The sequence below is a fragment of the Tenrec ecaudatus genome, chromosome 8 (genome assembly GCF_050624435.1).
Source record: "Tenrec ecaudatus isolate mTenEca1 chromosome 8, mTenEca1.hap1, whole genome shotgun sequence".
NCBI lineage: Eukaryota > Metazoa > Chordata > Mammalia > Afrosoricida > Tenrecidae > Tenrec > Tenrec ecaudatus.
In genome coordinates this window covers 39435539-39463461 of record NC_134537.1, presented here as the reverse complement: position 1 = coordinate 39463461, position 27923 = coordinate 39435539, and the positions used below count along the sequence as shown (strand labels likewise).

Below are 27923 nucleotides of genomic sequence, written 5' to 3'. Positions count from 1 at the left end.
TGCAGGTCTGTCTGGCTTTATTTAAAAAGCAAACCAACATCTTTTATTAGCACTGACGCAGCAGTGGCCCCATGCCGCCTGACTGTTGAGCATCCCATCACGTAGGCCAGGCCGCCTGGGCCCACAGGGCAGGCTTCCCACCTGGCCACAAATACCTTTCCCAGAGCACCAGCTTTCCTTTAAATAACAAAGCAACTCAACAATCTTCAGGTGAGGGGCCAGGCGGGGTGAATCACTGTGGAGGTGTGAAGGCTTGCTCAGGCACCCCCAGCCCCCCACCAGCAATGTAGCTGGGCTCCTTGGGACAGTGTGGCTACTGCCAAGTCGCCGCTAGGGCCCCCCCTCGCTGCTGAGGGATGGCAGGGATCCATCCTGACGCCCACAGGTGGGGGCGGCCACCCGGAACCTGCCTGTCATCAGACCGGGATGCAAATAGCCCCAGGCCCACGCAGCTCCAGTCTGCTGCCTGCTCCTGTTTCTTTTTCTTTAGATTTTTCTTTCTTTCTTTTTTTTTCTCCAGGGAGCAAAATTGAGTAAGAGCTGGTACTTCTGGAAACTTTTGCTCTGGTTCCTCAGACAACGAAGATGGAGACTGGACTGGACCCCTGCAGATATTGCCCACAGAGTCTCTCAGGGCTGGGTAAGGAGGCTCTCCCTCGGGCTCAGGGGCCCTCAGGCCCTGCAGGAGGAGGAGCTGACTGCCGCCCCCAGCCTGGCCTGTGACTCTCTGACATTGACTGGCACCTCCCTGTGCCCAACGTGCAGAGGGTCCTGCACAGCCCAACAGGCCTGAGCTTCCTGAGGCGTTTGGGACCCCCCAGCCTGAGGCAGCTGCTGTGCATGGTGCGCTGAGCGGGCGAGGAGGGGGTTACCAGAGGATGCTCTGCTCTGGAGCCCCCCCAGGAAGACAGTACGGAGGGGGCTTAGCCCAGGGCAGGGTACAAACACAGAGGCAGGCCCAATTCCGAGGGGTCTCTACCCCAATCCTGCACCAAGCCCCCAGCTAATGAAAACCCCACTGAGGACCAGCTCCTTTGTCTGGTGATTCCCCTCCATCGTCCAAGCCCGACTGCCCCAGCCCAGCATGATCAGGTGGAAACCAGGCGATTCAAAGGAGGTCCCATCTGAAACCCACCCGGGGCAGCCTCCTCTCTTCAGCATTTGCAGGTGCCCAGTGTGTGTGTTTGGTGGGGGTGGGGGCAACACATAGTCCCAGTCACACAAGACAAGGGCCAGGGGCTGAGCATGCCCGGAGTGTCCCTTCTGGGGGGCAGGGGGAGAGGGTGTCTTGTGGACAGTGTCCTCAGCAGGAAGCAGACAGAAGGAGGGGGGCGGGGCAGGAGGATGGTGGGAGCTGCGGTGCCTGCTCTGGGGTGGGGGCGTGGGGGGTGTGGTTGGGGGTGGGGGGTAACAGGCAGGGATCTCCGGCCTTTCACATCTCCCAGGGCCCACTGTGGTCTCTGCAGGGCAGGCTCCAGCAGAGGCCTTGTGGGAAGCCGGGCTCATCCTGTTTCCTTGGCAACCGGACTTTTTTGCGCCCCAGCCTGGTGAGGCTCCGTGTGGAGGGAGAGTCTGCAGGGATGCAGGGCCCGTGCCAGCCTGTGGGTGGGGTGTGATGGGGGTGTGTGTTGGGGGGGGGGCACCAGCACGCTGCCTCAGGTAGCAGGGGGCCAGGTGGTGCCTGGGAGGCAGGAGGCTGGCTTCCAGCAGGCGGAACCTGCTCCCATCCAAGTTGGGGGACTTTTCTTTAGCACTGTTTTTTTTTAAAATTCCAGTTCAAGCAGTCGTCCTAGCAACTTCTCTTCGGTGGTGGGGATGGCTGATAGCAAGGCGCTCGGTGGCTCCTCATGCTCCTGCGGTCACACGGCGTCTGGTAGCAGGGCTCCCAGAGTTGCCGAGAAGGGCCTGATGGACACGGATTCTGAGTGGGCTTCAGAGGGAGGTCCATGCGAGGCCCGTGGTGAGGGACAGGGCCAGCGGCAGCAGCAGCAGCAGCGGGGGTGCCGTGGAGGCCGGGACTGCTGGGGAGCAAACAGAGCCTTGAGGCCTCAAGCTTACCGACCCCCCACTTGGGACTCACGTTCCCTCTGGCCTCCAAGCTCTGCCGTCGTTGTTCTTCATTCTCTGTCTCTATGTCTATATCCATATCTGTCCTCATGCCTTTCAAAAGCACACGGCACACATATGTATGTATTTTCCATGAATCCTCTTTGGAGTATGGTAACGAGCACTGATGCGACTGTTTATACTGATCACCCCGCTTGCTTGGATGGCCCCGCCTGTGTGTCTGCCTGCGGTTATCTGCAGCTCCCTCCTGGGACGCCTTACCATGGCTGTTTGAGAACTGGGGGTCCCCGCTCCGTGCCACCAAGTACCCAGAGAGTCCTGGCTGCTCCTGCTCGGTGTGGTGTGAGACTGTCCCCTCCTGGGCTTTCAAAGCACCCACCCCTGCCCAGGTCGCCCTACCTGCTCCAGAGCACTGTTGAGACAGCATGCCTTCCAGGGACGCCACGTAATCGAGGCCCAGCCAGTCTTGGTAGGTGGTCTTCTCGCCCACGGGCACCGCTCGGACGGTGGCGTCCTTGAAGAGCAGGTCTTGGCCGTGATAGTCCGAGGAGTCGAACATTTTGAACCCGTTCTTGTTGTGGTCATCTCCAAACAGGTCCTGGAAGCCACACAAGGGGACCTGCTCTGCCCCGGGCCGCACACGTGGTGGGCCATCGGCCCAGGACCTTTGGCTTTGATGCGCTTTCCCTGCAGTGAGCCAAAGAGCAGGTAGCGCAGGGCGCTACGTGCTACTCTGATTTAAAATCATAAGCTTGGCAATGGATTGGCCTCTGCCACTGGGAGGACCTCGGAGGAATAGAGGCCTACGGGTGCCACCATGAGATGGTTCTTTAGAAACATTGCAGCAAAGCAAGTGCATGGTGCAGGAGTGACGTGTGAGGCCACGTGTTTGCATGCCTGTTCCTCATGTCTCCACTCGCTCCCATGTTCCCGACCCTGTTTTACAGGCCTCCTTCCTTCAAACCAGGACAATGTCATCGAGAGAGCCTTCTGTTCTGTCACCTTTACTGACACACCCTCTCCACGTGCTGTCGGTCCATGGTGGCTAAGATGCTGGAAGCTAGGCTGCTGGTATTTCAACTACGAGCAGGGTGACCCTTGGGGACAGTTTTCAGCAGAGTCTTCAGACTGAGACAGACGAGGAAGCAAGGCCTAGAGATCACTTTCCAAAAGTAGCCAATGAAAACCTGATGGGTCAAGCAGAACATTGTCCAACTTGCCTGCTTGGGCCACATCGCCAGGAGGGATCAATCACTAGAGGAAGGCATCGACATGGTTGCTCAAGTAGAGAGCCAATGTGCAGGGGCTTTGACTTGGTTAATGTGCTTCCTCTAGCCGGTCTCTAACTTCCTGCCTGGGTCTGCTAAGAAAGTGGGGCGGTGGGTGGGGGTGGGGGGGAATGCTGATAGGACTCATCTGTGAACATTGTGAACAGGATTCCCTGGGATGCCACTAAAACGAGCTCTCTGAGAGCAAGAGGTGGGGATTTCACTACCAGCAAGGTATGGAGCATGTCCTCAGGCTCTTGAGATCCCAGCACAGTGACCCTCCTGGAGCCAGAAGACAACTATGACATCAGCGTGGCAGCAGCAGAACCAGGAGCCAGAGCATGAGACAGTGGTAGACTTTGCAGCCCACAGAGCAAAGAAAGCTGAGTGCTTTGGGCTAGAAGGCTGGCTTGTGGAGTGGGGTGCCCCTGGGCACTTAATTGGAGGAGCTGGGCTTGGTGACCCACAGAAGTGGAGCTCAGTGCCTTTGGGCTGAAACTTAATGGAGTGGGGTGCCTCTGGGCCCACAATTCAATTCATGGAGCTGGGTTTGCTGACTCACAGAGCTTGAGCTGATTGCCTTCAGGTAGGGGCTGACAGCAGAGTGGTGTATCGTTTGGACATACATTAGCAGCCCCGAGAGAACTTTATACCATGACCCGATGAACAACTCTATCCTGAGCATTTCTCACTTACATGACAACCTGTTCACTTCCTGAATAAACCCTCTAGTCGTGTTGTGTGTGAGTAGCCATTGCAATGGACATTCGAACCTAGGTGTAAAAGTAGAGAATACTAGTTAAGACCACACACAACCACTATGTGGGAGACTCTTGGTGAGATTAATTGGTACCATCAGTGGACGTAAACTGGAACGTGTTGGTGGTGACTGAAGATGGCGCAGGCCTGGATGATGCAGCCTTCTGTTTTCCCTAAGAGTTGGTTCAAGGGAAGCGAACCCCAACAATAGCCCTCCACGTGGCCTAGAGAGTCTGCTGCTATACCCTTTCCTGCTGAGCCTCCCTGGATTGAACAGTGTGCTCCAGTCCTAAAAGAGCTACTGAGAAGACTAAACGTAGTAGGAGAAATTAAAAATACCTACGTAAAGGACATATGGGCAAGAGGCATACATGCCTGGGACAGTTTTTAAATGCTCACCATGAGGGAAACCAGGAACAGCAAACTCAAAACAAACAAATTCACTGCCATTGAGTCAATTCTGACTCATAGCGACCCTACAGGACAAGGTCCAACCGCCCCCATGGATTTCTGAGACTATAACTCTTTATGGGACCAGAAAGCCTCACCTACCTCCTGTGGAGTGGATGGTGGTTTAGAATTGCTTACTTTGTGGTTAGTGGCCCAACACATAACCACTCCACCAATCAGGGCTCCTAAGGAGGCGCAACGTGGCTATCAATCCTTTTTGGGTGACCAATGGGTCCCCAGGAATCCCTGGGTGGAACAAGTGGTTAAGTGCTCCACTACTCAAAAGGTTGGTAGCTTCAATCCAGCCAGAAGGGCCTTGGAAGAAAGGGCTGGCCGTCGTGGGCTGGAGCTGACTTTACCGTAACCAGTGTTTGATTAATCATTAAGCACAGAATTAAACTTTAACGGGTCCACATGATCGGATGAGATAGACATATTGGCTTCTTTTCAGGAAAACACACATCCTAGTTGGTCTCTTTCCATTTGCTTCATATCCTCCCTGAGGAAGCTGAGGGACCCAGTGCCAAGAACTCTCAGGGGAGGACCGCAGTGGGGGAGATGGGAGAAGCATGCGTGCTTGTAGAGTTTAGGGGCAGGCCTGAGAGCCTGTGGTGCTGGTGGGTGCAGTGGGTAGGTGGAGCCTAAGCCAGTGGTGGGTGAGGGTGGGGCCGGGGCCAGGCCAGGAACCTGGGCTCCATTATTCCACAGCCTGGGATCTAATTCTAAGCCTGGCAGTAGAGGAGGTGACGAGCTACATCAACTTCTAGATGTGTTTTCAGAGAGCAGCCAAGGGAAGTTGCTGAAGGGATTGAACGTCCTTAAGAGAGGAAGGCAGGGCCAAGATGACTCTCAGGACCCTGAGGAGGCTGCTGCCACTGCGGATGGGACCTGGGAAGACTGAGAGGAACAAGAGGTCAACTTGGGGCTTGTTCAGGTCAAGCTGCCTATTAGCAAGACAGCTTGAAATGCCATGGGCAGTGGGTGGAGGTAAAGATTCGGGGTTGATGAAGAAGACGGGACTGTAGATGTGAACTTAGGACATGTCTGCCTATCAGAAAATTAAACCACAGCCACTGAATAGATCCCAACTCATAGCGAGCCAGTAGAACACAGTAGACGGGCCTGTGTGGGTTTCAGCGACCGTAACCCCTTACAGGAGGTAAAGCCTCCTGGTATTTAATACCTTGGGTCTGGGTGAGGCCAACAAGGGCATGCATGGAAGGAGAGCTGGGACTGAGCTGGTCCTCCAGTGTCTACAGGGGCTGTAGATGAACAGGAAGCTACAGAGGAGTCTGAGAAGGTGCAGCTAAGGAGAAATAGGGGCGAGGAGGGGAAAACCAGGTGGCTGTGAGGCCCTGGGAGATGACCAAAGTGGTCACCTGTGTCCAGTGCTGCTGAGAGGTCAGGTGCCCTGAGGGTTGTCACCATGGGTCCCTATGGCCTTGATGAGCTGTCTTGAGGCGTGCTGGTGGGGGCCTGTCTACAGGAGCCTCCATCCCTGAGAGAGTAGGCGCTGAGGAATCGGTGACTGGGGAATTTTGCTCTCAAGGGGAGCAGAGGAGTCGTCCCAGCAGGATGGCCACCAAGACAGGGGTGTAGGGTGTGGGGTGTGTGTGTGTGTGTGTGTGTGTGTTTAAAGATGGTAGAAATAACAAGCTTGCACGTTGATGGGAATGAGCCAGTTGAGAAGGGAAAACGACCGGTGCAGGGATGTCCTTTGGCCAGTGGAACATCGAATTTCTCCCGAAGCTCCTTCAATTCCTATGAAGGCTGGTCCAGGCCAACAGGGGCCTCTGAGGGGACTTGGTGGCCCTGCTAACCACTTGCACTGGAGCAGTCCCCTCGCTGCCTTTGCCTTACCTGGGCCTTGTCCAGCAGTCCGTACACAGTGAAGATGTTGGTGTCAGGCCGAACCATGACGGCATGGGATGGCATCTGAGCCAGGCTGCAGGCCGAGAACTGGGACACCTCAGCTCGAGCCCCATTGGGGCACAGCAGCTCATAATCCTCAGACCGGAGCCCCGCAGCCCAGGGCTCGGGATTGTGACCTGAGGGGATGGACAGGGAGAGAGACTGCTATACTTGGGGGAACCTAGATCCTTCTCTGGGGGTGGGGTGGGGGAGGTGGTATGATGTCAGGGGTGGATCTTTAAGGTGTGGTTCTAATGGTACTTTGGTCCAAGGCATCCTGAGAAACAGCCCTTGGGAGTCAGGTTCTTTGTGTGTTTAGAGGAATTAACTTAGGATCCATCTACCTCCTGCTTCTAGGAGGAATTAGAAATGAGCCCCAGTGCAGGACTCTCTCTCTCTCTCTCTCTCTCTCTCACACACACACACACACACACACACTCACTCACTCACTCACTCACTCACTCACTCACTCACTCACTGCCAGAGAGTCAATTCTGTTCTTACCCCCAATGGTCCAGGAGGCCAACACCTTTCAGACCCATGGCCACTCGGGCGCCCAACCCCAGCACCGCCCAACGATGCCTGGATTGTGCTGGCTGCAAGCAGCCCCTCAGACATCTAGGCCTGCTTTGGCCTGAGTCCCCTGTCCTTATCCCCCCTCCCCCCGACACGCACCATTTGTGTTGTCAAAGACCGTTGTGTGCTTGACGAAGGCCACATCCCCCGCATTCTCCACGAGGCACCTGCAGACAAGGAGGGGAGGCAGATGTTGGGCAAAAGGGTCCCACCCCCAGCCGGAGGCCTGCCCCACCCGCAGGCTCGGCCCCGTACCTGAAGGCGCCGCTGTAGCTGTAGTACCTCTCCTGGCTGTTGCCCACACACTTGTTGCGGCCCTGCTTGTCCCCGACACACAGCGCACACAGCGAGGACGGGTAATTCTTGGGGTTGTTCACGGGCACGCAGCTAGCGTTGAAGAACTCGCTGACCGCTGGCAGGAGAGGCGGGCTGGGGTGAGAGGCTGGTGGCAGGCCAGGTGGGCTGCTGCTTCACCACCCGGCCTGCCTTGTTTGTCCTTGTGGCCACCCCCATCCTCCCCACCCATCTGCTCCACTTGACACCCAGCTCGGAGCAGCAGTCGGAACCCCAGGGATGGGGGAGAGGTGGCGGAAATACAGGGATGCCAGCAACACCTCTGCTATGACAGTCACTCCGGCTTTGCTTCCCAGAGCGCTCAGCACTCCATGAGCTACCCTGGTCCAGTCAGAGCTCACCAGGGGTGGGGACAACAGTCCCCATCGGTATTTCTTGTGTGACTGGGGGTGGGGGGGTGGCGCTGGTTACAAAATCATGCTTTTCTGCTGGGTGGCGGCGGGCAGCCAGGGCAGCGGGGGGTGGGTCCAGTCTGCCCAAGGATTTCAGCAGCTCCCTTTCATCCTGAACGTTACAGGGTTGAACCCGAGGGAGGGGCCTCCTGCAGCACCAGGCATATGGCAGGTGCTTGGGAATGTCTCTCCTCTGGCCTACCTGTCCTCTGAGCCCCAGACACTGTCCAGCAAGGTCCCCTGCATGGTAACACGGCAAGGCTGGAGCCGCTGCTCCCTGGGCTAGTTCTGCAGTCCCGACTGGGAAGGACCGGGCCAGGTACCAGATTCCTTCCGAGAACCAGCAGGCAGACCCCAGCGGCTATGATGTGTGTGGTTGGGTAGAGCCAGGAGGAGGAAGAGGGGCTTTGCATGGGGCGCTGCTGGGAGCTGACCTGTCCCCAGCCGACCCACCGTGGGCTGGTACATAGACAGTACCTGTGAGGATGTCGCAGTCCTTGGGCCGGATGAAGCCCCGCTGGATGAGGGCGCCCACGGGCACGTCCCAGCCCGCAGGGCTGCCTAAGCCCGGGTGGCAGGAGCGCTTGCCCCGCAGCTCGTCCATGGTGAAGGCGTAGGAGCTGTTCCGCTTTACCACGGCCACCACGAAGTACGAGTTGCTCCTGTCCTCCGCTTGGGGGGGGGGGGGGCGACATCACATGAGGGTGTCTCACCTGGAGCTTGGCAGAGCCCCACCTGGCCCTCCCTCAAGTCCCTGCCCTCTGGGGGCTGTGACCCCGGCACTCAGCTCAGGCTGTGCTAAGCCGGCCAGCCAGGTGGGGCCAGGCGGCGGGGGTGTGCAGAGCCAGCGGTGCCTACCTAGGAGCAGCTCAGCGATTGCCCCATTCTTCACAGGACACCCCCCCCCCGCCCCCAGGTGTCTGCAGGCCTCAGGATTTCATTCTTTCATTTTCCCTTCAGGGATGGTGGATTCTGGGGGCTCGGCAGGGACCTTGGATGCCAGCCTGACTCCAGGGCACCCCTGCCCAGGGAGGACTGAGACCCACCGCCCAGGATCTCTAGCGGGAGAACGGCTGGGTCAGTTCTGACATCCAGGTGTGTGTGTGTCCCACCTCCTGGGAGAACAGTGGAGACGGCCTGCCGAAGCTTTCCCCCCTAAACCCCAGCACTGCCCCCATCCTAGCGGGAAGGACAAAGCCCCCACAAGCTTCTCTGAAGAGTGACAAGGATATGGACCTCCAGCTCATGGACCCCCATAGTCAGGGGTGGACAAGGCCAGGAGACTCTCCTCCATGGCCTGTTTCATCCAGCCCTGCCTGAAAGCTGGGAGCGGCACGGTTTCCTACTCCGCGGCCTGCAGAGACGAGCTGGTGTTTGCTCACTGACCCTGTACAGAAGGGCTCACCAACAGGGCCACTCTCTCTCATGAGCAGTTTCCCCGGGGCCTGGGTAGGAGAGAGCCAGCCTCAGGAGGGGAGAAGGATAGAGAGAGGGGTCTCTCTTGCACTCTGTGCCTGTGCCTGAGGGTAGGGTGACCCGAACCCACCCCCACCCCCTCTGTCTTCCCTCCACCTTCCGTCGGAGGCCCTTAGGCAGGAGACACAGCCAGGGGCGTCTGGAACCAGCTGCGAACCCAGTGAGTGGGCTGGAATGACTCAAACCCCCCCCCCCAAACCAAACTCACTGCCAGCAAGTCCATTCAGACGCATAGCGACCCTATAGGACAGAGTGGAACTGCCCCTGTGGCTGGTGCCCAGACCATGGGTCTTAACGGGATCAGGCAGCCTCCTCTTTCTCCTTCAAAGTGGCTGGTGGTTTCCAACTGTTGACCCTGTGGTTAATAGTCCAACACATAACCACTACACTACCGGGACTCAGGGGTACAACACCTACAAACGAAGAACCACCTGGAGCTGAGGCTGGTGGCCAGGATCCACACTCACCGGCATAGCGCTCCCCGGCCGCTGGAGTCAGGCCGTACATCTTCCCAGCCATGTAAATATCTTCACCTCTCAAGGTCACGGCATCAATCTGCCCTGCCTGAAGGGGAGCAAAGGGAGTGAACCAGCTGGGATGGGTCCCAGGAAGGTCCCGGATGTTGGGGTCCAAGGGTGGTGCCAGGGTCAGGTCTCTTCAGGACTGGGGTCTGAGGCTCTTCTTGGGAAGCTGGGTGGAGAACCTCCCGCCCCATCCTGCCTGCCCCTTCTCTCCTCGTGAGGCTGCCCAGCAAGATGGGCACTGGAGACAGAGCACTGACACACCAGCTAACTTGGACACTCCTGGGGGTCTGCACCATTCTTGGGCAAATGCCAGGCCCTGCCTGAGCTAAACAGGCCATGATCCCTGTTCCCTGGGGGCTCCCTAGTGGGGCTCCTGGCTTGTGAGGACAGGGGCGCTGGCCCAGTGCTGGCACACAGTGGGAGCATGATAAATAACTGTCAGATAACTGTAGGACACTGAACTGAGGCAGGGTTTAACAGATAGCCAGGGACCCAGGGCCTGGCCTGGGAGGAGCTCAGGGCTGAGGGATAAAGCCCTGCCAGGAGAGGCTGCAGGAGGGGCCTAGCCCAGAGTCTCCTCCCACGGACTCTCCTCTGCTCACCCAGCCCTCACTGGCATTCTGACGTCTCTTGACAAGTGGTCCCCACGAGCCTCCAAAGGAGCTGTATGGTGACCAAGACACAGCAGTGTGCCAAACCCAGTGACCCAGGGCAGGACCCTGCTCTGCCCAGCTCTCTGCCCTCAGCAGGCAGGCCGCTTCCCCAGCCTTTCGCTCCCAGTTTCCCGTCCGAAGATGGGGAATGAATAATCGGACACACTCTGTTGGGTTGTCAAAGGGATTGCATGTGGCTTAGCACACAGGAAGGAGTAGCTAATTACGAGGTGGTCCCCCTGCCTAATTCCTGTCCTGCCCCCGTCTCAGGTTCCCTGGTCAGGGCAGGGTGGGCACCCCTGCTGGACTGGGGCCTGACCCGAGGACGGCTATAATGAAAGTCCTGCCAGCAGGTTGAGACCATCCCTGCCTCCTTGCCCTCAGACGCATGCTGCAGGGCCCCGGGCCCAGCACCTAGCAGACCTGTGTCCTGGGGGCTTCTAACTGCAGGACTCCAGGGGGCTCCTCTGTGCCCAGGCCTCAGGCTTCACGTAGAGGACCAAAGCAGGACTGCGCCGAGGGGGCTCAGAGACCCGGGCCAGTGTTCCCAGCTGCAGGTGGAGGGCCTCGCCCCCAAACCCAACCACAGCCATCGAGCCCATCCAGACTCATGGTAACCTCGTCGGACGGTGGAGACCTGTTCCGAGGGGGTCTGAAGCTGCCATCTTCGCAGAGGCAGACGGCCACATCCGTCTCCGCAGGAGCAGCTGGTGGGTTTGAACTGCAGACCTTTTGGTTAGTCACTGGGTGCTTAGGGGTCCTAGAGGGCCTCGCAGTGGGGCCACATTAGTTTAGTGGCTCATAAAAAGAAGTACAAAACAAAGAAACGACAAACCCCGGAGTACACCCGAGAATCATGGGCACTGTACTCCGCAGGGGTAAGCCTGGCTCTGGGAAACGGCTTCACACACATGTATGTGAGGGATACGTATTTCTCTCATCCCCTAGCTCAGTGGTTCTCATGAAAGGCTGGGACCCTGTCATGCGGTTTCTCATGTGGTGGTGACCCCCAACCATTAAATTATTTTCTTTGCTACTTCATCACTGTCATTTTGCTACTGTTATGAATCGGGCGACCTCTGTGAAAGGGTCACGACCCACAGGTTGAGAACCGCTGCTCTGGCTGGAGGCTTTTGTGGGCCAGATATAATGTATTTCTCGCTGAGCATTGCTATCAAAGGAAGAAACCAAAGCAAACAGCCCAACTCTTTGCCGCCAAGTTGACACTGACTCATCGCGAGCCTACAGGACAAGGGAGACCTGCCCAGTGAGTTTCACAGACGCTCACTCTGGGAAGGGTGTAGAAAGCCTCATCTTTCTCTCATGAAGCAGCTGGTGGTCTCAAACTGCTGACCTTGCAGGGAGCGGTCCACCTCATAACCACTACACCACCAGGGCTCCTAACTGTCCAAGATCTAAAACACCAACCTAAGTTAGTCGCCCTCCTGGTGCCCTGGGAGACTGACTCAGGAAGGGAAGGGACTGGCCACCTGGTCAGTCAGGGAAGGGCTGGGCCAGCCTTGTACTCCTTCTGTCCAGACCCATGGGGAATCCCTGGGCTCCCCCAGGGGAGAAAGCCCCCTTGCCCCAGGAGACTTCTCCTTCCCACTGTCCGGTACCGGCACAGCCAGGTGGCCCCATGAGAGGGCAGGTGAGATCGCACCAGTGGTACCCCCTGCCCCCACCTGGATGAGCTCCATACAGTGCTGTGGGGAGTCGGCGGACACGCACTGGATCTCGGGGTGGAGCCTCTGCCGGCTGAAGGCCACAGCCATGTCTCCGCACTTCTGGATCTCAGGAGTGGACAGCACACACCAGCGCAGGTAGGGTGGCAGCCCTGTGTGGGTGTGCATGCGCGGTCATCACCAGGCTGGACCGGGGTCAGGGGTCAAAGCGGCTTGGAACCTCAGCAGGAAGAGCTTGGAGGCAGATCCAAGGGAGATTCTGGCTCTTGCCCTTGTTTGTTGTGCAGCTGGGCTGGGCTGTTTAGCCACCAGATCCTTTAACTCGTACAAAAGGGCTAGGCACCTGGCCCTTGTTCAAGGTCCCGTGAGGAGGCTTTGAAGAGGAACCAGGGTGTGGGGTATCTAACCCTGGGTCTGGCTCACCAAGTCCCTGTCTGCAGGCAGAGAGAGGGGTAGGAAGAAGGGGAGGGGAGTGGAGGCAGGATGTGGTGGCGGTGGTGGAGAGACAGTGAGGAGGAGGACGGACAGGGCGAGTGTCCCCCGGGTGGTCCCAGGACAGACCCTGGTGTCCTGGACCCCAGCCCTCTGGAGCAGGCAGGGCTTCCAGGGTACAGCTGGCCACCAAACACCAGACACCCCACCCCAGGCCCCTAGAGGCAGAAAGTGGAGTAGCAGGTTCCCCTAGACACCCTCCCCGGCGGGTGCGTCCTCCCTGCCCCCACCATGGTTGGATCTAGTGGAGCTGGAGGAGCCGGCAGGTAGCCTTACGGTGGGGGTCGCAGAGGAGACCCTTCATGGCGTGCAGGTACTCTCTGCCCAGCCACGCCTCGTAGGTCTGCGTGGCGATGGGCACCAGCTCCGAGGTGGCATCTTTGAAAAGCAGGTTCTTCTGGCCATAGGCCTGGGAGCTGAACATCTGGAAGCTGCTGCCCTCGTGGTTGAAGAGGCGCTGGGTGCAAGGAGGAGGGGTCGGGCTGGGGAGGGCACAGCAGGGGCCTCCACCCTTCCTGCCCCATTCAGTTCAGCCACCACCTCCCTCTTCCTGTGGCCTCAGGCGGCCAGGTGCCCCCTTTCAGAAGTAACTGGGACCCCACCTCCTCCAGGAGCTGTCCCCATGCCTTGCCCCATCATCGGCTGTTGGTAGCACACCTCTGCTTGTGGGTGCGTGGTGGTGTGAGGGCTGTGGCTGCCGTGGGGAGAGGGGTCCCGAGGAAGGAGACCGACAAGGGCAGTGCAGGTCCCCGAGGGCATCTCAGGGCCTCATGGAGGGCTGAAGAGCTGGTTTGCCTCAGACCACAGCTCCATCCGCTCAGGGTGGGCCCTGCTGAGTTCCTGGTGCCCACAGCACCACCCCCCTACCCTGGGCCTGAGATTGAGCCCCTGCTGGGGCCTGGGCTGAGCCTGCACTCCCCCTGGGAGAGGAGCAGCTGCCTCTGAGGTATGTCTAGTCCTGGGACTCTTCCTCCCAGCCCCTGGCTCAGGCCGCCTACCCTCCTGCTCCATCCAGGGAAAACCCTCTGGGCAGGGAGGCCTGAATCTACTTATAGGCTCTGCTAGTTCTCCAGGATCACATTTGAATTTTGTAGTTTTAATGGACACACTCACCAACCCCAAACATAAGCCTATCTCAGCCCAGAGCTACCAAACCACACTCGCATCCTCCTGGGGGGGGGGGGGGGGTCAGGGGGTGGGTGTTGGGGTCTGTGGCCAGCAGAGCAGCCCTGCCTGCTCTGTTCCTAGCTGTGGAGGGGTCAGGAGAGGCAGCCCGAGGTACACATGCCGGGCCTGGCACACACTGAGGGCTGGCTGATGTTCACACAGAGGGAGAGGTTAAGCACATTCCGGTTCTGGAGCCAGACGGCGGCCTGCGTTCAAGCCTGGCTCTGCCACTTGGACCAGCCATTTGACCCGGAGGCCTGACTTCCTATTTCGCCAAGGATCTTATGATGATCACCTACTGCCGTCCGCTGCGCCTGGCAGGGCCACAGCTCTCGTGACAGTGACCATCACTGGGCAGCACTGCTGGCCTGGCCGCAGTCAGAAAGTCCCCTGCACGCCGGGTTGTAAGTGGCAATTGCAGGCGAGCACCAGTCACCACATGACTGTGGCCATTTTGCTAACATGCTCATTGGTTCCAGTTTGGGTTTGGTTTTGACTTTTTGGTTTGTGATGAATTGGTTGGACACTAAGGACGCCAAGTCCATTTCAATTGTACTTGCTCTCTCTCTCCCTCTCTCTCTCTCTTTCTCTCCCTCTCATTCAAACCACTATTTAATCTTGAAGGATAAGGACTCTGGAGGGAATTTGCTTCTAAAAGAAACACACTATGTATTCTTACACAGACCGTCTCAAGAAATGAAATCACGGACAGTATCCTGTTGAACCCAACATAAGTGGCTCTCTTTCTCCCGCCCCAGCCCCACCCCCCGCCCCGCTGCCATGAGTACTGAGAAGGCGCCAGGGGCCTGTGCTCACCTGGCCTTCATTGAGCAGCCGGAAGATGAGGCCCCCATCCGTGTCAGCCCGGACCACCACCGCGTGAGCAGGCACCCGGGCCAGGTGGCACTGCCGCCACTCAGTGACTTCGGCCCTGCTGCCATCCCGGCACAGCAGCTGGAAGTCCTCTGACTGCAGCTCCTTGCCCCAGGAGGGCAGGGTTTTCCCTGAGCAGACAGGAAGCCGGTGGTGAGCCAAGCCCATGTCCTGCAAGAGGCTCAGAGAGAGCCAGCAGGCAGGCCTTGGGTGAGGCTAGTGTTCTATGGGCCACAGACCAAGAGTAAAGCAAACCTGTCCAGGAGGCGAGGCTGGAGCTGCCTCAGGAGGTGAGATCCCAGAACCAAGAACAAAGAAGAGGAGCTTGGTGGTTCTATCCTACAAGACCTGCTATCTCAAGAAAACACAAAGGCGAAAACCAAGGAGATTCCAAACGACTCAGCGACAGTATAACTGAAACCGCGCTGCCACCATCAAGTCAATTTTGACTCACAGTGACCCCCTCAGACAGAGTTAAACTACTTCATAGAGTTTCTGAGGTTGTAAAGTTTTGTGGGAGTTGACAGCCTCATCTTTCTCCTCTGGAGCAGCTGGTGAGTTTGAACTATTAACTTTGTGGTCAGTAGCCCAACGCTGAGTGCGCTGTACTACCACAGCTCCTCCTTTAGTTAGAGTAAAACCACTGCTATTGAATGAATTCCAACTCATAGCAACCCTATGTAAGGTGTCCAAAGTTGTACATCTTCACGGGAGTAGCAGCCAGCCTCATTTTCCTCCCTCAGAGCAGGTGGGTTTGAACCACCGACTTTGCGATTAGCAGCCCCAAACCTAACCCATCATGCCCCCGGGGGTCTCTTGTCTTCAGTGATGGTGCCTCTCTCCTGACATTTTCTACTTCTCCTAATTGAAGCTTCTACGGCTAGAGTGGGCTCGTGACGTTTGATCGCAACAACAGGACGATGAACTACAGATGCACAGACCCATCACGTTCGAGATGGAAAGGGATCTCTGCACCAGGAACTGAAGCGGAGACTACCATCCCCGTGGACCACGCAGCTGGGCTCAGAGGAGGGCAGGCCACGGTGAAGAAAATCTCAACAGAAACCAGCACTGAGGTGCGCAAGGCAAAGGGCGACCGCCCCAAGGCTTTCTCTAAAACCCGATTAGTATTTTGCTTTATTCCCTTTAAATCCTTCTTTTCTAAGTATTGTGTGTACTCGCGTATAAGCCGACCCGAATGTCAGCGGAGGCACCTAATTTTACCACAAAAACTGCATTAAAAATGTGCTGAAAAAACTCAGCTTATACATGAGTATATACGGTATATCCACTTCTCACACTGTAACGTGTGTTAGAAAGCGTTCATAACTAAACTTTCAAAAGAACACATCCCAGGTAGCCGGGTATAATGAGGTTTTGTAGCTTTAAAATCTTAAAATGAGAGAGGGCATCAGCTGAGAAGTAGAATGGGGGAAGATTGTTGGTGGGGTCACGTATACCGCGTTCACTCCAAAGCTATTTAAAACACAAAACCAAACCTGGAGTAACCGTTTGCACAGTTCCGCGAAGGTCACTTTGAACGGCTGCACGGGAGTTTAGAGCACTCAACAATCTGCGATGCGACACCCTCGTCCCAACTTTTCTCTGCTGTTAAGCCACGACAAGCCTACTGTTCGTCTGCTGGGAACTCTGGGGTAGCACCCGGCCTTCCCTGGAGACAAAGGCACCAGGCCAGAATGCAATCCAATCCGCAGCTCCTCCTCGTTCTCACGGCCCCAGTGAGGACAGCCGTGCAGCTCTGGGACGCTGGCCTTCCCTGGCAATCGCACGCTCCTGCTCTGTCAATCTTTCTGTATAAGGGTACTCTCTCTGGAAAGTGCTTTCCTTCGGTTCTCATGGAAACATTAAAAAGTCGGATACATCCCAGCACATCCCTCTTCTGTCCTCACCTCCCAAATTCTCGCTTGCTTAAGTCATCTCGGGTCCAAGCCCTGGTGCGCCCAGCTTGGTAAGATGGCCCTGCTCTGGCGATACTGAAACTCGAATCCGAGATTCTCGGTTTGGCATAAGGATCGCTGATTGCCCAGTGGGTTCAGCGCTGACTGGAAGGTGAGACTTGCTGCTCCTGTGAAGAGTTCCTCTCAGAATCCCCACGGGAGCACTTCCGCTCTGTGCTATAGGGTCGCCGTGCGTTGGGGTCAACTTGATGGCAATGGCTTCGGTTTGGTTTGGGTTTATCAAATCCGATTCATGTTGCTTGCCTTCATGAGGGTCAGGCTACAGGATGGGCCTTCTGACTTAGAAGGCAATGATGAATAAAAAAGACAATGACGATCAGAAAAACCAGACACAAACGTCTGATTGGCAACTAGCAGAGAGGGGTGTGGCATTGAGAAGAGGGGCTGACCACAAAGGAGTCGGAGGGCATTTGGCGGGTGAGGGTGAAGGGTCTTGATTGCGGCATGGTTACACATCACCGAAAACAATTGGCAAAGCCCATAGGGTTGTGCTTCAAAAGAGTGGGTTTGCTCTACATAAATTATACCTAAAATTGAAAAATATGACCAGGCAAATAAAAATCGAAGGACCTCTATGAAAGAGAGATTGAATTGTATTTTTAAAAAATATCGTTGTTTTGAAAAGATCTTAAAAAACAGTTCTAAGGACACTAAGGAGACAGTAGAACTAAATATCATGCATGATTATGGATTAGATCAGGAACCTGTAACAAGTTTTGCTATTAAGGTCAGAAATGGGAATGAATATGAAATGTGGAGTACAGATTAGATAACATTGAATGACTGGTCCACTTCTGGAAATTTCTCCTGGTACCATGGTTAAGCGCCCCTCCTTGTTCTTAGGAGATACATGCTGAAGGACTTGGTGGAGAATAAAGGATCCCTGGTGGCACTATCAGGTAAGCGCTGGGTTGCTAACCAAAAGATCAGAGGTTCAAACCCACTTGCTGCTCTGAGGGAGGAAGAGGAGGCTGTCTACTCCAGTAAAAACTTGCAGCCTCTGAAAACCTACGTAGGGCCTCTCTGAGTCGGAATGAACTATGGCAGTGGATTTGGTGGTTTGCTGCTGCTATTGTTCTGTATGTAGACTAATGAACTTTGAACTAATGAACCTTTCAGAGGGTCCCAAAAATGCACACACACATATAGAAAGAATGCTAAATCAAATGTAGCAAAGTGGAAAATATTGGACTCTGGGTACCGAATGTATATTTCTTTGAATTATTCTTGCAACTTTTCTAGAACTTAATTTCATCAAAAGAAAAACTTCGTCAGCAATCATGACATAATGGCATTCCCAGTGCATGCTGGGAAGCAGCTTTCCATGGTGAAGAATGTTTTTAGGAAGGGGCAGGGCCACCATCTCTCCCAGGGGGCTTTAATACGATTTGTCAGCAAAGGGCTCTTCAAGTCAAAGGAGGAAACTGTCAGGAAGGGTTTGTAGATGAGGTCTAGGCAGAGGTCTGCAAAGTAACTTTTTTTCTTTCTTTTTTTTTTTTTAAGAGCCCAGTCTTTAATGAGTCCCTGGTTAACCACTAGGCTGCCAATCAGAAGGCTGTTGGTTTGGATCCATTCAAAGGCACCAAGGAAGAGTGCATCTACTTCGAGAAATCAGCCACTGAAAACCCATGGGAGCACAGTCTGCCATGGAAGACGCCATGGGTGAGAATCAACTTGGCCACAAGGAGTTTTCATCCTCGGTCTATGTACAGATGTATATGTCCATGTACATGGCATGCATATATATCTTAGACATGCTTAAGTTTGAAGTCCATGGGCAGGCCCATCCCCTCCTCTCTGCAGACCGGCGTTAAGGTTCAGAAGACTTACTGAGGCAGTCTGAGTACCCCCCAACGAGCGCCCCGCTCCTCCCCTGCCCATGCCGTGGGTGGGTCACTGGGGGGGGGTGGAATCTGCGGAGAGCCCTCCCCCCACTCACCATCCGTGTTCTCCAGCACAGTGCTGTGCTTCACGAAGGCCACTTGCCCGGCGTCTTCCACCAGGCACCTGCGGAGGGCAAGTCAGTGAGACCGGGTGGGGCCTGGGGTCTGGGGGGCGGTGGCAAGACTCAAGGAAAGAGCGGGGCCTCACAGTTAAGCAATCCTGAGCTCTGGCCCCTACTTGGCTGAGGGACTTGTCAAGTGGCGTTGTCCCCATCTGTATTATGGGGGTAACAGAGCAGAGCGCCCCCCACCCCCCAAGGACAGCCCCTGTGAGATCCGGTGGAGGCCGGCAGCCGGGGGGACGCACCCCCATGTGCCGTGCTTCCAGTCTGTGGAGTCTGACCTTGGGGGTGCGTCGTAGATGCTCTTACCCAGAGGCAGGGGGTTGACCAGAAGACCCAAATGTCCTGTGTGGGTGTCTCTGTTTCACTGCCATGGGGGGACGGGGGTAAGGGCGGGGCAGCAGACCGGCAGAGACTGGCAAAACGACGAGGCCAACGGCAGGTGGCCAGCCAGGGTGCCCTCTGCCAGGGACCCAGTGTCGGCTCTCCCTGTGCCCCAATGGGCTCTGCATTTGCCAGATGCCACCCAAGGTGCGGGGATCAGGGGGGGGGGCGCAGAGTGGCACGGGGCAGAGGCTGAGACCCTGTTGGCGCTAGCTTTCCTCGGAGCCCAGACGCCAGGCTGCACGAGCTAAGTCTGCGGCGTCCGTCTGTCTGTGCCGCACCGTGATTTTCAACTAACCAAGGCGCACAGAATACAGGAGTCCCCCCCACCCCTCACCGGAAGGCCCCGCTGTAGTCGTAGTATCGCTCCAGGGGGCTCTTGTCACACACGCCCTCCCCAGCGGAGTCCCCTCGGCACAGGCGGCAGAGCGACTCGGAGTAACTGGTCTCTCCTGCCCCCGGGACGCAGCTGCCCCCAAAATAGTCGCTGACGGCTGGAGAGAGGGAGAGAGGTCAGAGAAGTCAGGCAGATGCCCCCACCCCCGGGTTCTGAGAACCACTCCCGGCTGCCCTGCGGAACAGAAGCAGACGCATGAGACCCCTAATGGGTCCCCAGAAATGATTACTGTTATTGACACGCGGCTTAGGGCAATCAAACATTCCTCTCCAAGGGACCACAGGGCCACTTGGGACCCTTTCCAAGTCACCTGTGTCGTTGCCACCGTCGAGAGCCCCAGGCATCTGATAAACGGGGCTCACACCCCAGGCAGGGAGGACTGCCGAGCAGGAGGCCCGGTCTGCTGGCTCAGATGGGGGGGGGAGGTTTGGGGCCCTGCCAACCCCAGGCCTCTGGGCCCCCTCCTTCTGTAAACATTTGTTCTGTGGGAGTTACAGCCCCGGAGCCCACAGGGGCGTCCTAGCCTGCCTTGCAGGGTTGGCACAACTGGGTGGCAGTGAGTATGGGCTTAAGGAAGTCAGTGGTGCCTCACAGCTCACGGGTCCACTCGGAGCTTCCTGTTTTGCTCTTCTTTTGGCACGATCCCGAGGGAGTAGGTCCTTCTGAGTCAACACTGACCACCACCCTCATGTTTGGCCCCCCTGCCGGGAGGCTTGGCATCCAGGATCTGGTGGGTGTGCTGGTTGACCTAGGGCCTCTGAAACCAGCTTCTCTTCCTGTCCTGGCTGTCTGGGGGTGGGGGGGAGGGGGGATTGTGCATGCCAGTGTGTCTGTATGTGTGCGCACATGCATATATATCCACACAAATGCTCACACATGCGTATATGGTCACATGTCTGTGTATGTGTGGTGTGCATGCATGACAGTTAGGTGTCCATGGAGAATAAGAAGGTCCGGAGGTTGAATTCTTTCAACAGCCTGCTGTGCTGGACACCTACCCTCTGCTGGGCTTCGTGCTGAGCTGTGTGAATCATCTGTGTCCTCACACCCTCACTCCCTGGACCCTCCCACTGTCATCGAGCCCGTCCCAATGGATGGCCCTAACAGGACAGAGTGGCACCGCTCTCTAGAGACTCCAAGACCCGCCATCTCGACAGAAGCAGACTCATCTTTCTCTAGAGAGCTGGTGGGCCTCTGGATCCGGGGTTCTGTGCCCACAGCCAGATGTTCTCAGGCGGTTTCACTCTGTGCCACTCCCTCTGCCCACTCTCACCCCCTGTGCTGCCTCCTGCCCCAGCAGTCTGTCTCCAATCACTCCATCAGGAGACGAGCTAATCACTGACTAGCCACTGGTGGCCTTCTGCGTGCAAGGGAGCAGCTCGTTGGGTCCCCCTCGGTTTCTGATTCTCTAAGGCCGAAGGCCAGTTTCTGGGACTGGCGACCTACAGCAGGTGGGAGTCATTTCTAGGTGGTTCTCCATCTCTGTTCAGTGTTGGGACCCTGTGGCTGGCTGTGTCCTGTGAGATCCACGATGCCTGCATGGAAGTCCTGTGCCCTGGAGACCAGCCAACCAGACACTCAATGGTGGCAACAAAGGTGGCCAGGCCGAAGAGAGAAGGCAGGGAGTCCACTGACTCCAGCCAGGGGTGGCTTCCTGGGGGCTGGGACTGGGCTGTGCCCTCAAGAAGGTGCAAGATGGCCGTGAGGTCAGAGGAAGACCAGAGCCCCTGAAGGGGCGGGGCCCGGGTAGGCGAGGGCCTCACCTTTGAGCACGTCACAGCCCATTACCGAGAGGCGACCACTCTCCACCAGGTAGCCCACGGGCACGTTCCAGCCCACCGTGCGGTTGATGCCTGTGTGGCAGGACTTCACGCCTTTCAGTGTGTTGATGGTCACGTGGGAGCTTCTCTTGACCACAGCCACAGCATAATAGGAGGTGCCAACCTCTGGGAAAAGAGACAGTGAGAGGCGGGGAGAGGGGAGGCTTCAAGGAAGGCTACACCGTCTGGGACAGGCTAGGTGGGAGTGAATGTACACGCGTGTGCGCAGATGTACACGGTGTACGTGTGCATGGTGCTCTGGGTACTGAGAGAGCAAGAGGGCACACGCGTCCCACCCTGACAACCGCCAGCCCCAAGTGCTAGATCATATCTTCAGATAATAATCTATCACTTAATCTCCTCTCTTTCTGTCCCTAGCCAGCTGGCACTTCAAAAAGAAAACCAAATCTATTGCCACTTCTAACTCATAACAACCGAAGGACAGAGGAAGGCTCCCAGCAGGCTTTGCAAGGCTGTGATCATCACATGGCCTTGAACTGCCAAGCTTTCACTTAGCAGCGCGAGTGCTTAACCACTGTGCCACCAGGGCTGGTCAGTGACCCTTACCCTGTAAGGGTGTACCCACGTGCACCTTGGGGGAGCCGCGATAGCAGCACGGAAAGAAGCAGCCTCAAAGTCAACTGCTTTCCCAAAGCGTAGGCCCTTGGGCGAACTTGGTGGGTTTGAGGGCATGTGCTAGTGAGGTATAGGAAGTAGAGTGGCTGGAAGGAGCGGAGGAAGCAGGACAGAGACTTACTCCTCATTAGAAAGATGGAGTCCCCAAGGCTGAGGTGGAAGGAGGGAGAGGGAACTCAGTGGCCTCACATCCCTCAGGACCTGGAGTGGCTTCCAGGGCATGCGGGTGGGCAGGGTCTACCGGCTTGGGAAAGATTCCCCTGGGACACATGTGTCCCGGGGGGCCGTGCAGTGAAGATGGTCACACACTCGGACACATTCACACCATTGTCCGGGCAGGTGGGATGCTGCTCATGGGCAGAATGAACCTGCGTTCTCGAACATGGAGACATTGTGATTTCTGGCACATCTGAGTATGGCCCCTGCCAACTCCAGCTGCCTGGCCTATCCCACCTTCTGACTTGCTTGTGGGGGCGGGGGGTCCTCCCTTAATTCCTTGGCAACACCAACTCTTTCCTGCCTTTATCCTTGCTTAGTCCCCACGGAAATGGTATCTCCTCAGAGAAGCGTCTTGGGAGCTCTCGTCCGTAGGTCTCCGCACCCTGCTCATTTCTCTCTCAAGGTCCTGGATTCACTTTCTTCCTAGCACCCACCCCCACCCCTTGGTTTTCATGTGTTTATTTGTGTCCTGTTTGACTCCTATGCTTTGAAGGTATGAAGGGGGACTCTTTTGCTCACTGCCTCACCACGCCCCTGGTGTATACAGCAGATGTTGCTTAAGGAGGAGAGCTGTGTTTGGGCCCCGCGAGGCAAGGCTGTTACTGGCTTTGCGGTTTTACTCTCCTAGTCTGCCACCCAGTGTCATCTTCCAATCATTCATTCAACAAGTTATCAGCCATTGCCTTGTCCAGGTGAGGTGCTATGCCGGGAACCACAGGGTACACAAAATGAGGACTTAGTCCCTCCCTCGGGGGCTCCCTGTAGTGAGGGCCCAAGGAGTAAAAAGAGAAGGGGATGGAGCATTGGCAGAAGCAAGTGGGCAGAATGCGGGGAACACAGAGAGACCCCCTGCAAGGGCGGAGGAAATCAGAGGAGGCCCCCTGGAGGAGGTGACAGTTGAGCTGGGCTGTAAGGGACTGACAGGGATTGGACGTATAGAAATGGGGGGAGGAGAAAAATGAGGAGCTGATGCTTTGAAAATGATGATGGCAATATATGTTCAAAGTGCTTGACACAGTGGATGTGTATATAGATGGCGATAAGAGCTGGAAGAGTCCCCAATAAAATGATTTTAAAAAGAAATGAGGGAGGAGCAGCCCAAGTTTGAGGCAGGATGTGAGCAAAGGACTCATGCTTCCTAAGTAACCCAGAGACATGGCACACACGCTGCCTCTTGCAATTTGCACAACAGAGCCCATGTCTCCATCCCTGCCGGACAGCAAAGCTGGTTTTAAGCCGGGGTTGTCAGAGAACCAGGGAGAGACACAGAACCAGGGAGAGACAGGGAGAGACATGCTCCTAGTCTGCTGGGCTCTGCTGCTCCGGTGCTAGCCTGGCCCTGGCCCTTCTTCCAGCTGCTGCTTCTCCAAACAACCTCTCCAAACTCACTGCCAACATGGGACAGGGTTGAATTGCCCCTGTGAGCTTCCAAGCCTACAACTCTTTGTGTGAGTAGGAAGCCGCATTTTTTCTCCCAAAGAGTGGCTGGTGGTTTCGAACTGATGATCTTGCAGCCAGTGTATAATCAACTACACCACCAGGGTATTATGTTTTCAATATGTTCCCCAAAGATTTACCGAAGTCCTTCCTCCTGCCCTTATGTGGGGAAATAAGGGTGTTTGTGGCAGCTAATGAAGGTGCCCTTGACTGGCCTCTTTAGGAAGAGATGACAGTCGGGGAAACAAGTCATACACAGAGGGAAGGCCACAGCTTGGCCCGGGAGCTACAGGGACAGCTCTGTGGACAGGGGTGAGGGCCAGCACCAGGAGGCCAGTCTCCCGTCTTCTCCAGCTCCGCCTTCCGCTCTGCCCTGTTACCTTGGTCATAGACTTCACCCACCACTGGCTTCAGGCCGTGTTCCTTTCCAGCCTCATAAATGGCTCCTCCATCCAGGGTGATGGCATCGGCCTCCTGGGCCTGGTGGAGACACGTGGATCAATCCTGCCCTGCCCAGGGCACCACTCAGCGAGGGGCACAGGGACCACCAGCGGTCTGCTGAGTGTCCCTGGAAAAGCTAGACTATTAACGTTGGGTGATTGGCCTGCCCAGGGAGGAGCCCTGCTTTCAGTCTGCCATGATTCCCTAGAGTCTGGAAGGTTCCTCCTCCCACCCCAACCCCAGGGGCCAGAGTGTCCCCCTGCACTATGCCTACAGTTCTCCTGGACCAATAATTGACTTGTTTTTCTGATTATACTATTTTTAAAAACATATTAATGATTTATTTTACAGGCTGGCGTGGATGGTTAACATGCCCAGCTGCTAATGAAAAGGTTGGTGGTTTGGGGCTGCTGAGGGGTGCCTACGAAGAAAGGCCTGGTGAACTACTGCCAGAGGATCAGCCATTACAAACCCTGTGGAGCAAACATGCTGACAAAGGGCAACTGGTTTAGCAATAAGATTCACTGCCATTGAGTCAAGCCCGACACATAGCACCCCTACAGCACAGGACAAACTGACCCTGTGGGTCTAATCATAGATATACACAAAACAGACCCAAACTCATTGCCCTCAAGTAACAGTAACCCTCTAGGACAGTGTAGAACTGCCCAGTGAATTCTGGAGACCGTAACTCTTTAGGGGAGTAGAAAGCCTCATCTTTTTCCCATTGGACGGCTGGAGGGTTTGAAATGCTTGTGGATCACAGCCCAATGTGTACCCACTGTGCCACCAGGGCTCCTCAATAATAACGATACATAATAAAAAAACATCAGAAAGACAAAACGATATGTATGGAAAAGTGGGTATCCCTCACTAGCTCCAGTTTCCCAGCGCCCTGCTTCCAGAACCCACCACGGCTAACAAGGTCTTGGGTTTTCTTTCCAAGAAAGTCTGTGCTTTTCCTCTTTAATTGTCCGCTTTCTATTTTTAACGCACGCCTGGCAGTTTTATCAGTGTTGTGGGGCTCATGGATGGAACTGCAGTTCCCTAAAACGAGTTTATGCAGCAGAGCCAAGGCTCTAGCCCAGGCGTCCTCAAACACTGGCCCACCGGCCACATGCGGCCCGCCAGGTGTTTTTGCCCCGTTTTGGTTTTTTTTTTTTACTTCAAAATAAGATATGTGCAGTGTGCATAGGAATTTGTTCAAAGTTTTTTTTTAAACTATAGTCCAGTCCTCCAACGGGTCTAAGGGACAATGGACTGGCCCCTGTTTAAAAAGTTTGAGGACCCTTGCTCTAGCCACTGGCGCTGTGGTTAGGGCAGCGTCAAGCTGAAGTGCAAACCCAGATCTCCTCAGCCTGGCCCTGGGACTGTCCTCTGTACATTGTCCGGACTGTGACATCATGCTTCTGAAGATGCGCAGCTGTTAACTCAGACTGGCTTCTCCAGCCCCACCAGGTCCTCCAGCACCTCCACCCACTTCCTCAGAACAGAACAAGTCCTCTTCACGAACCCCCCATGCAGAGTGGGGTTACCGCTGCCTGCTCCCTCCCCTCTAGAGGTTTCCTGTCCCCTTCTAGCAAGGGCCCTGTGGTAGGAAAACCAGATCTCCAGCCACCTTTGTCCACTGGCGCCCATGTGAGCTGCAGCCCTGCCAGAGGCCTCCCACCGCCTGGCAGGGCCCCTCGGGGAACAAGCCGGCCCTTGTTGCTGGGCACTCAGGAGATCCTATCGGCCAGGCTGGCAGACCTCGGCTGCCTTTCCCAGTGAATGAGTCTGTTGTGTGCTTGCCTGAGTCAGGGCCCTCAGGGCGGAAGGGAGTGGACTCACCGTGATGAGCTGGATGCAGTGGTCAGCGGAGGTGCCCTGGACGCAGAGGAGGGCGGGCTGAATGCCCCCTTCCTGGAAGGCCTTGCTCATGTCGCTGCACTTCTGCTGCTCGGGCTCTGAGGTGGTGCACCATCGCACCTCCATCCTGCTCAGCACTGAGGGCCAGGAGGCGGTGAGAGTGAGGCCCAGCACCTGCCCTTCCTGGCATCCCCCGAGCTGCGTGCCAGCCTCGGCACTTACAGCCAGTCCACTGCAACACCCCTTGTCCTCCCACGGGGGACTGGGGCACAGAGAAGTACCACAGAGAAGACAGGGAAAGGGCTGGGCTCTTGGCAAAGCTGTGTGTAGGATCACGGGTATCCCTGCGCACGGGCCTTCTCACACGAAAGGCCTCGGCAGAGGGGGAAGGGTCAGCAGCCGGCATCGGGCCTGAGCAGAGGAGAAGCTCTCAGAGAGAGGCTACCTCCTGTTCTTGTCAGCTGGGAAGGAAGGAGCACTGGTGGCAGAGTCAAGGCGCGACAACACACTCGCTTTGTCACTTGGCAAGCTCCTGCCCCTGCTGCGGGACTAGATTCCCTCACTCAGGAGCATCGTGGGCTCTCCTCATGAGCCCGAGCCAAGCGGCTGGAGGAGCAGCCTCTTGGGGCGCATCTGGCTATGCCAGGCCAATGCCAGGGAAGGCTGCAGGGCACTGTATGGGACTAAACGGACCTTTCTGAGCTGGTTTCTTATTGGAGAAAACCCATCTTTCTGTGTTCTTAGGGAGACACATAGGTCCTCAGTGGATGGCTGCTTCTGCCCTTCCTCTGCGAGGGACTCTCTGGGTCTGGTGACCTGTCGGGGTCAGAGTCCCAGAGGGCGCTCAGCTGGGAGGCCCAGCAGAAGGGTACACTTTTCCAGGGGTGATGACTGCAGATCTGCGCAATCTCCCGTTGACCCTGCCCCAGCCAGGGATTGTGGAAGGGGTCCACACTCCCTAATGCGGGGCTTTGGGAACAATTTGGGGTCTCTAGGGTTGGGGGCCAGTCCTGGACCCACTCCAGAGTTCAAGTTCCTCCTCAGCCTCCTCCCTCTGCCTCAGACGCTGAAGAATGGACTCTCCAGGTTACAAAGATTCGCCCAGCATGGGTGGCTCACCGCCCTGGTCGCTGGGCTTGCTTTTTATGTTGGCAGAGAATACACTGCCTTGGGCCATCCGAACCATGAGAATGCAGTCCCCAGAGCCGCTCCCCAGGGCCCCACCTTAAGTCCTGCCTGGGCCCAGACTGCCCTGGAGTGGGACCAGGCTATTCTCTCCCCCGACAGCAGCAGGGCGCCTGGAAACGGCCTCCAGGGGGGTTTCTAGTTCCCAGCCCTGCCCATCGCCCTCCCCAGCGGGACTCCAGGCCCCACAGCCCACGCGATCTCCCCCAGCGTCTGTGTGGCCCCAAGGCTGTGCCTGGCACGCCTCCGTGTCACGCTGCTTTGTGGAGGCTGCCCCAAAGCTGCCGCCTCCAAGAAGTCCTCCGGAGCCGCGCGCGGCCAGCTCCTCCAGACGCCCACCTCCCCGGTCCTCCCGGGCCCTTCCCTGCCCGCTGGGGCGAGTTGGCGGAACCTCGGGTCCAGCGCCCCCGCGCCGCGCCCCCCGCGCCGCGCCCCGGCTCTCACCGGCGCGCAGAGTCAGCAGGAGCCACAGCGCCGCGCTCGGGCCCCGCATGGCGCCGTCTGCGCTGGCTGGCTGGCTGCCTCGGCTGCGAGTTGGGGACGGCTGCGGGTTCGGGTCCAAGGCCCGGAGGGTCAGCAGCGGCGAGGCGCTCTCCCTCCTGCCTCCCGGGCACTGGCCGGCAGCTACTTAAGCGCGGGCAGGCGTGCCCGGCCGCCGTCCCCGCCCCTCCGTGCGCCCAGCCCGGCTGGGCACCTGAGCGGGCCTCCTGGCCGCGCCCCCGCCCCCGCCCACGCCTCCTGCCGGCGCCCAGTGGACCCTCCCGGCCAGGCGGGCACCCACCCGCCCGCCAGGGCCCACATCCAGGGCTGGGGTCCTGGCAGCTGCGGCCGTAGCGCTTGGCCCTCCACAACCCGTGTTTCAGCGCGGCCCCCTCGTCTTGTGCTCCGAGGCCCCCAACATCACGCCCGCCCAGGCTGGTAAGCG

The 27923-nt window shown here is 56.9% G+C and overlaps 1 protein-coding gene across 1 annotated transcript; it reads right to left on the bottom strand.

Moving 5' to 3' along the window:
- Positions 1 to 27592, bottom strand: MELTF (melanotransferrin). Its single transcript, XM_075555638.1, has 16 exons — positions 27443 to 27592; positions 25796 to 25950; positions 23905 to 24004; positions 21176 to 21358; positions 19353 to 19509; positions 18566 to 18633; positions 14591 to 14778; positions 12884 to 13064; positions 12116 to 12267; positions 9721 to 9817; positions 8255 to 8449; positions 7287 to 7443; positions 7131 to 7198; positions 6405 to 6592; positions 2467 to 2665; positions 1 to 2021 (listed from the first exon to the last, which is right to left on the bottom strand). Exons 1-16 carry the CDS (start codon positions 27489 to 27491, stop codon positions 1933 to 1935), a joined length of 2226 nt encoding a protein of 741 aa, XP_075411753.1. The 5' UTR covers positions 27492 to 27592; the 3' UTR covers positions 1 to 1932.
- Positions 27593 to 27923: the final 331 nt, after the last annotated feature.

Excerpts from the sequence above, each read along its gene's own strand:
- MELTF (XM_075555638.1), bottom strand. The coding sequence starts at position 27,491 with ATGCGGGGCCCGAGCGCGGCGCTGTGGCTCCTGCTGACTCTGCGCGCC. Across the intron at positions 14,779-18,565 it reads TGTGCTGGAGAACACGGATG|GGAAAACCCTGCCCTCCTGG; the intron begins GTGAGTGGGGGG and ends CTGTCTGCTCAG. Across the intron at positions 7,199-7,286 it reads AGCTACAGCGGCGCCTTCAG|GTGCCTCGTGGAGAATGCGG; the intron begins GTACGGGGCCGA and ends CCTTGTCTGCAG.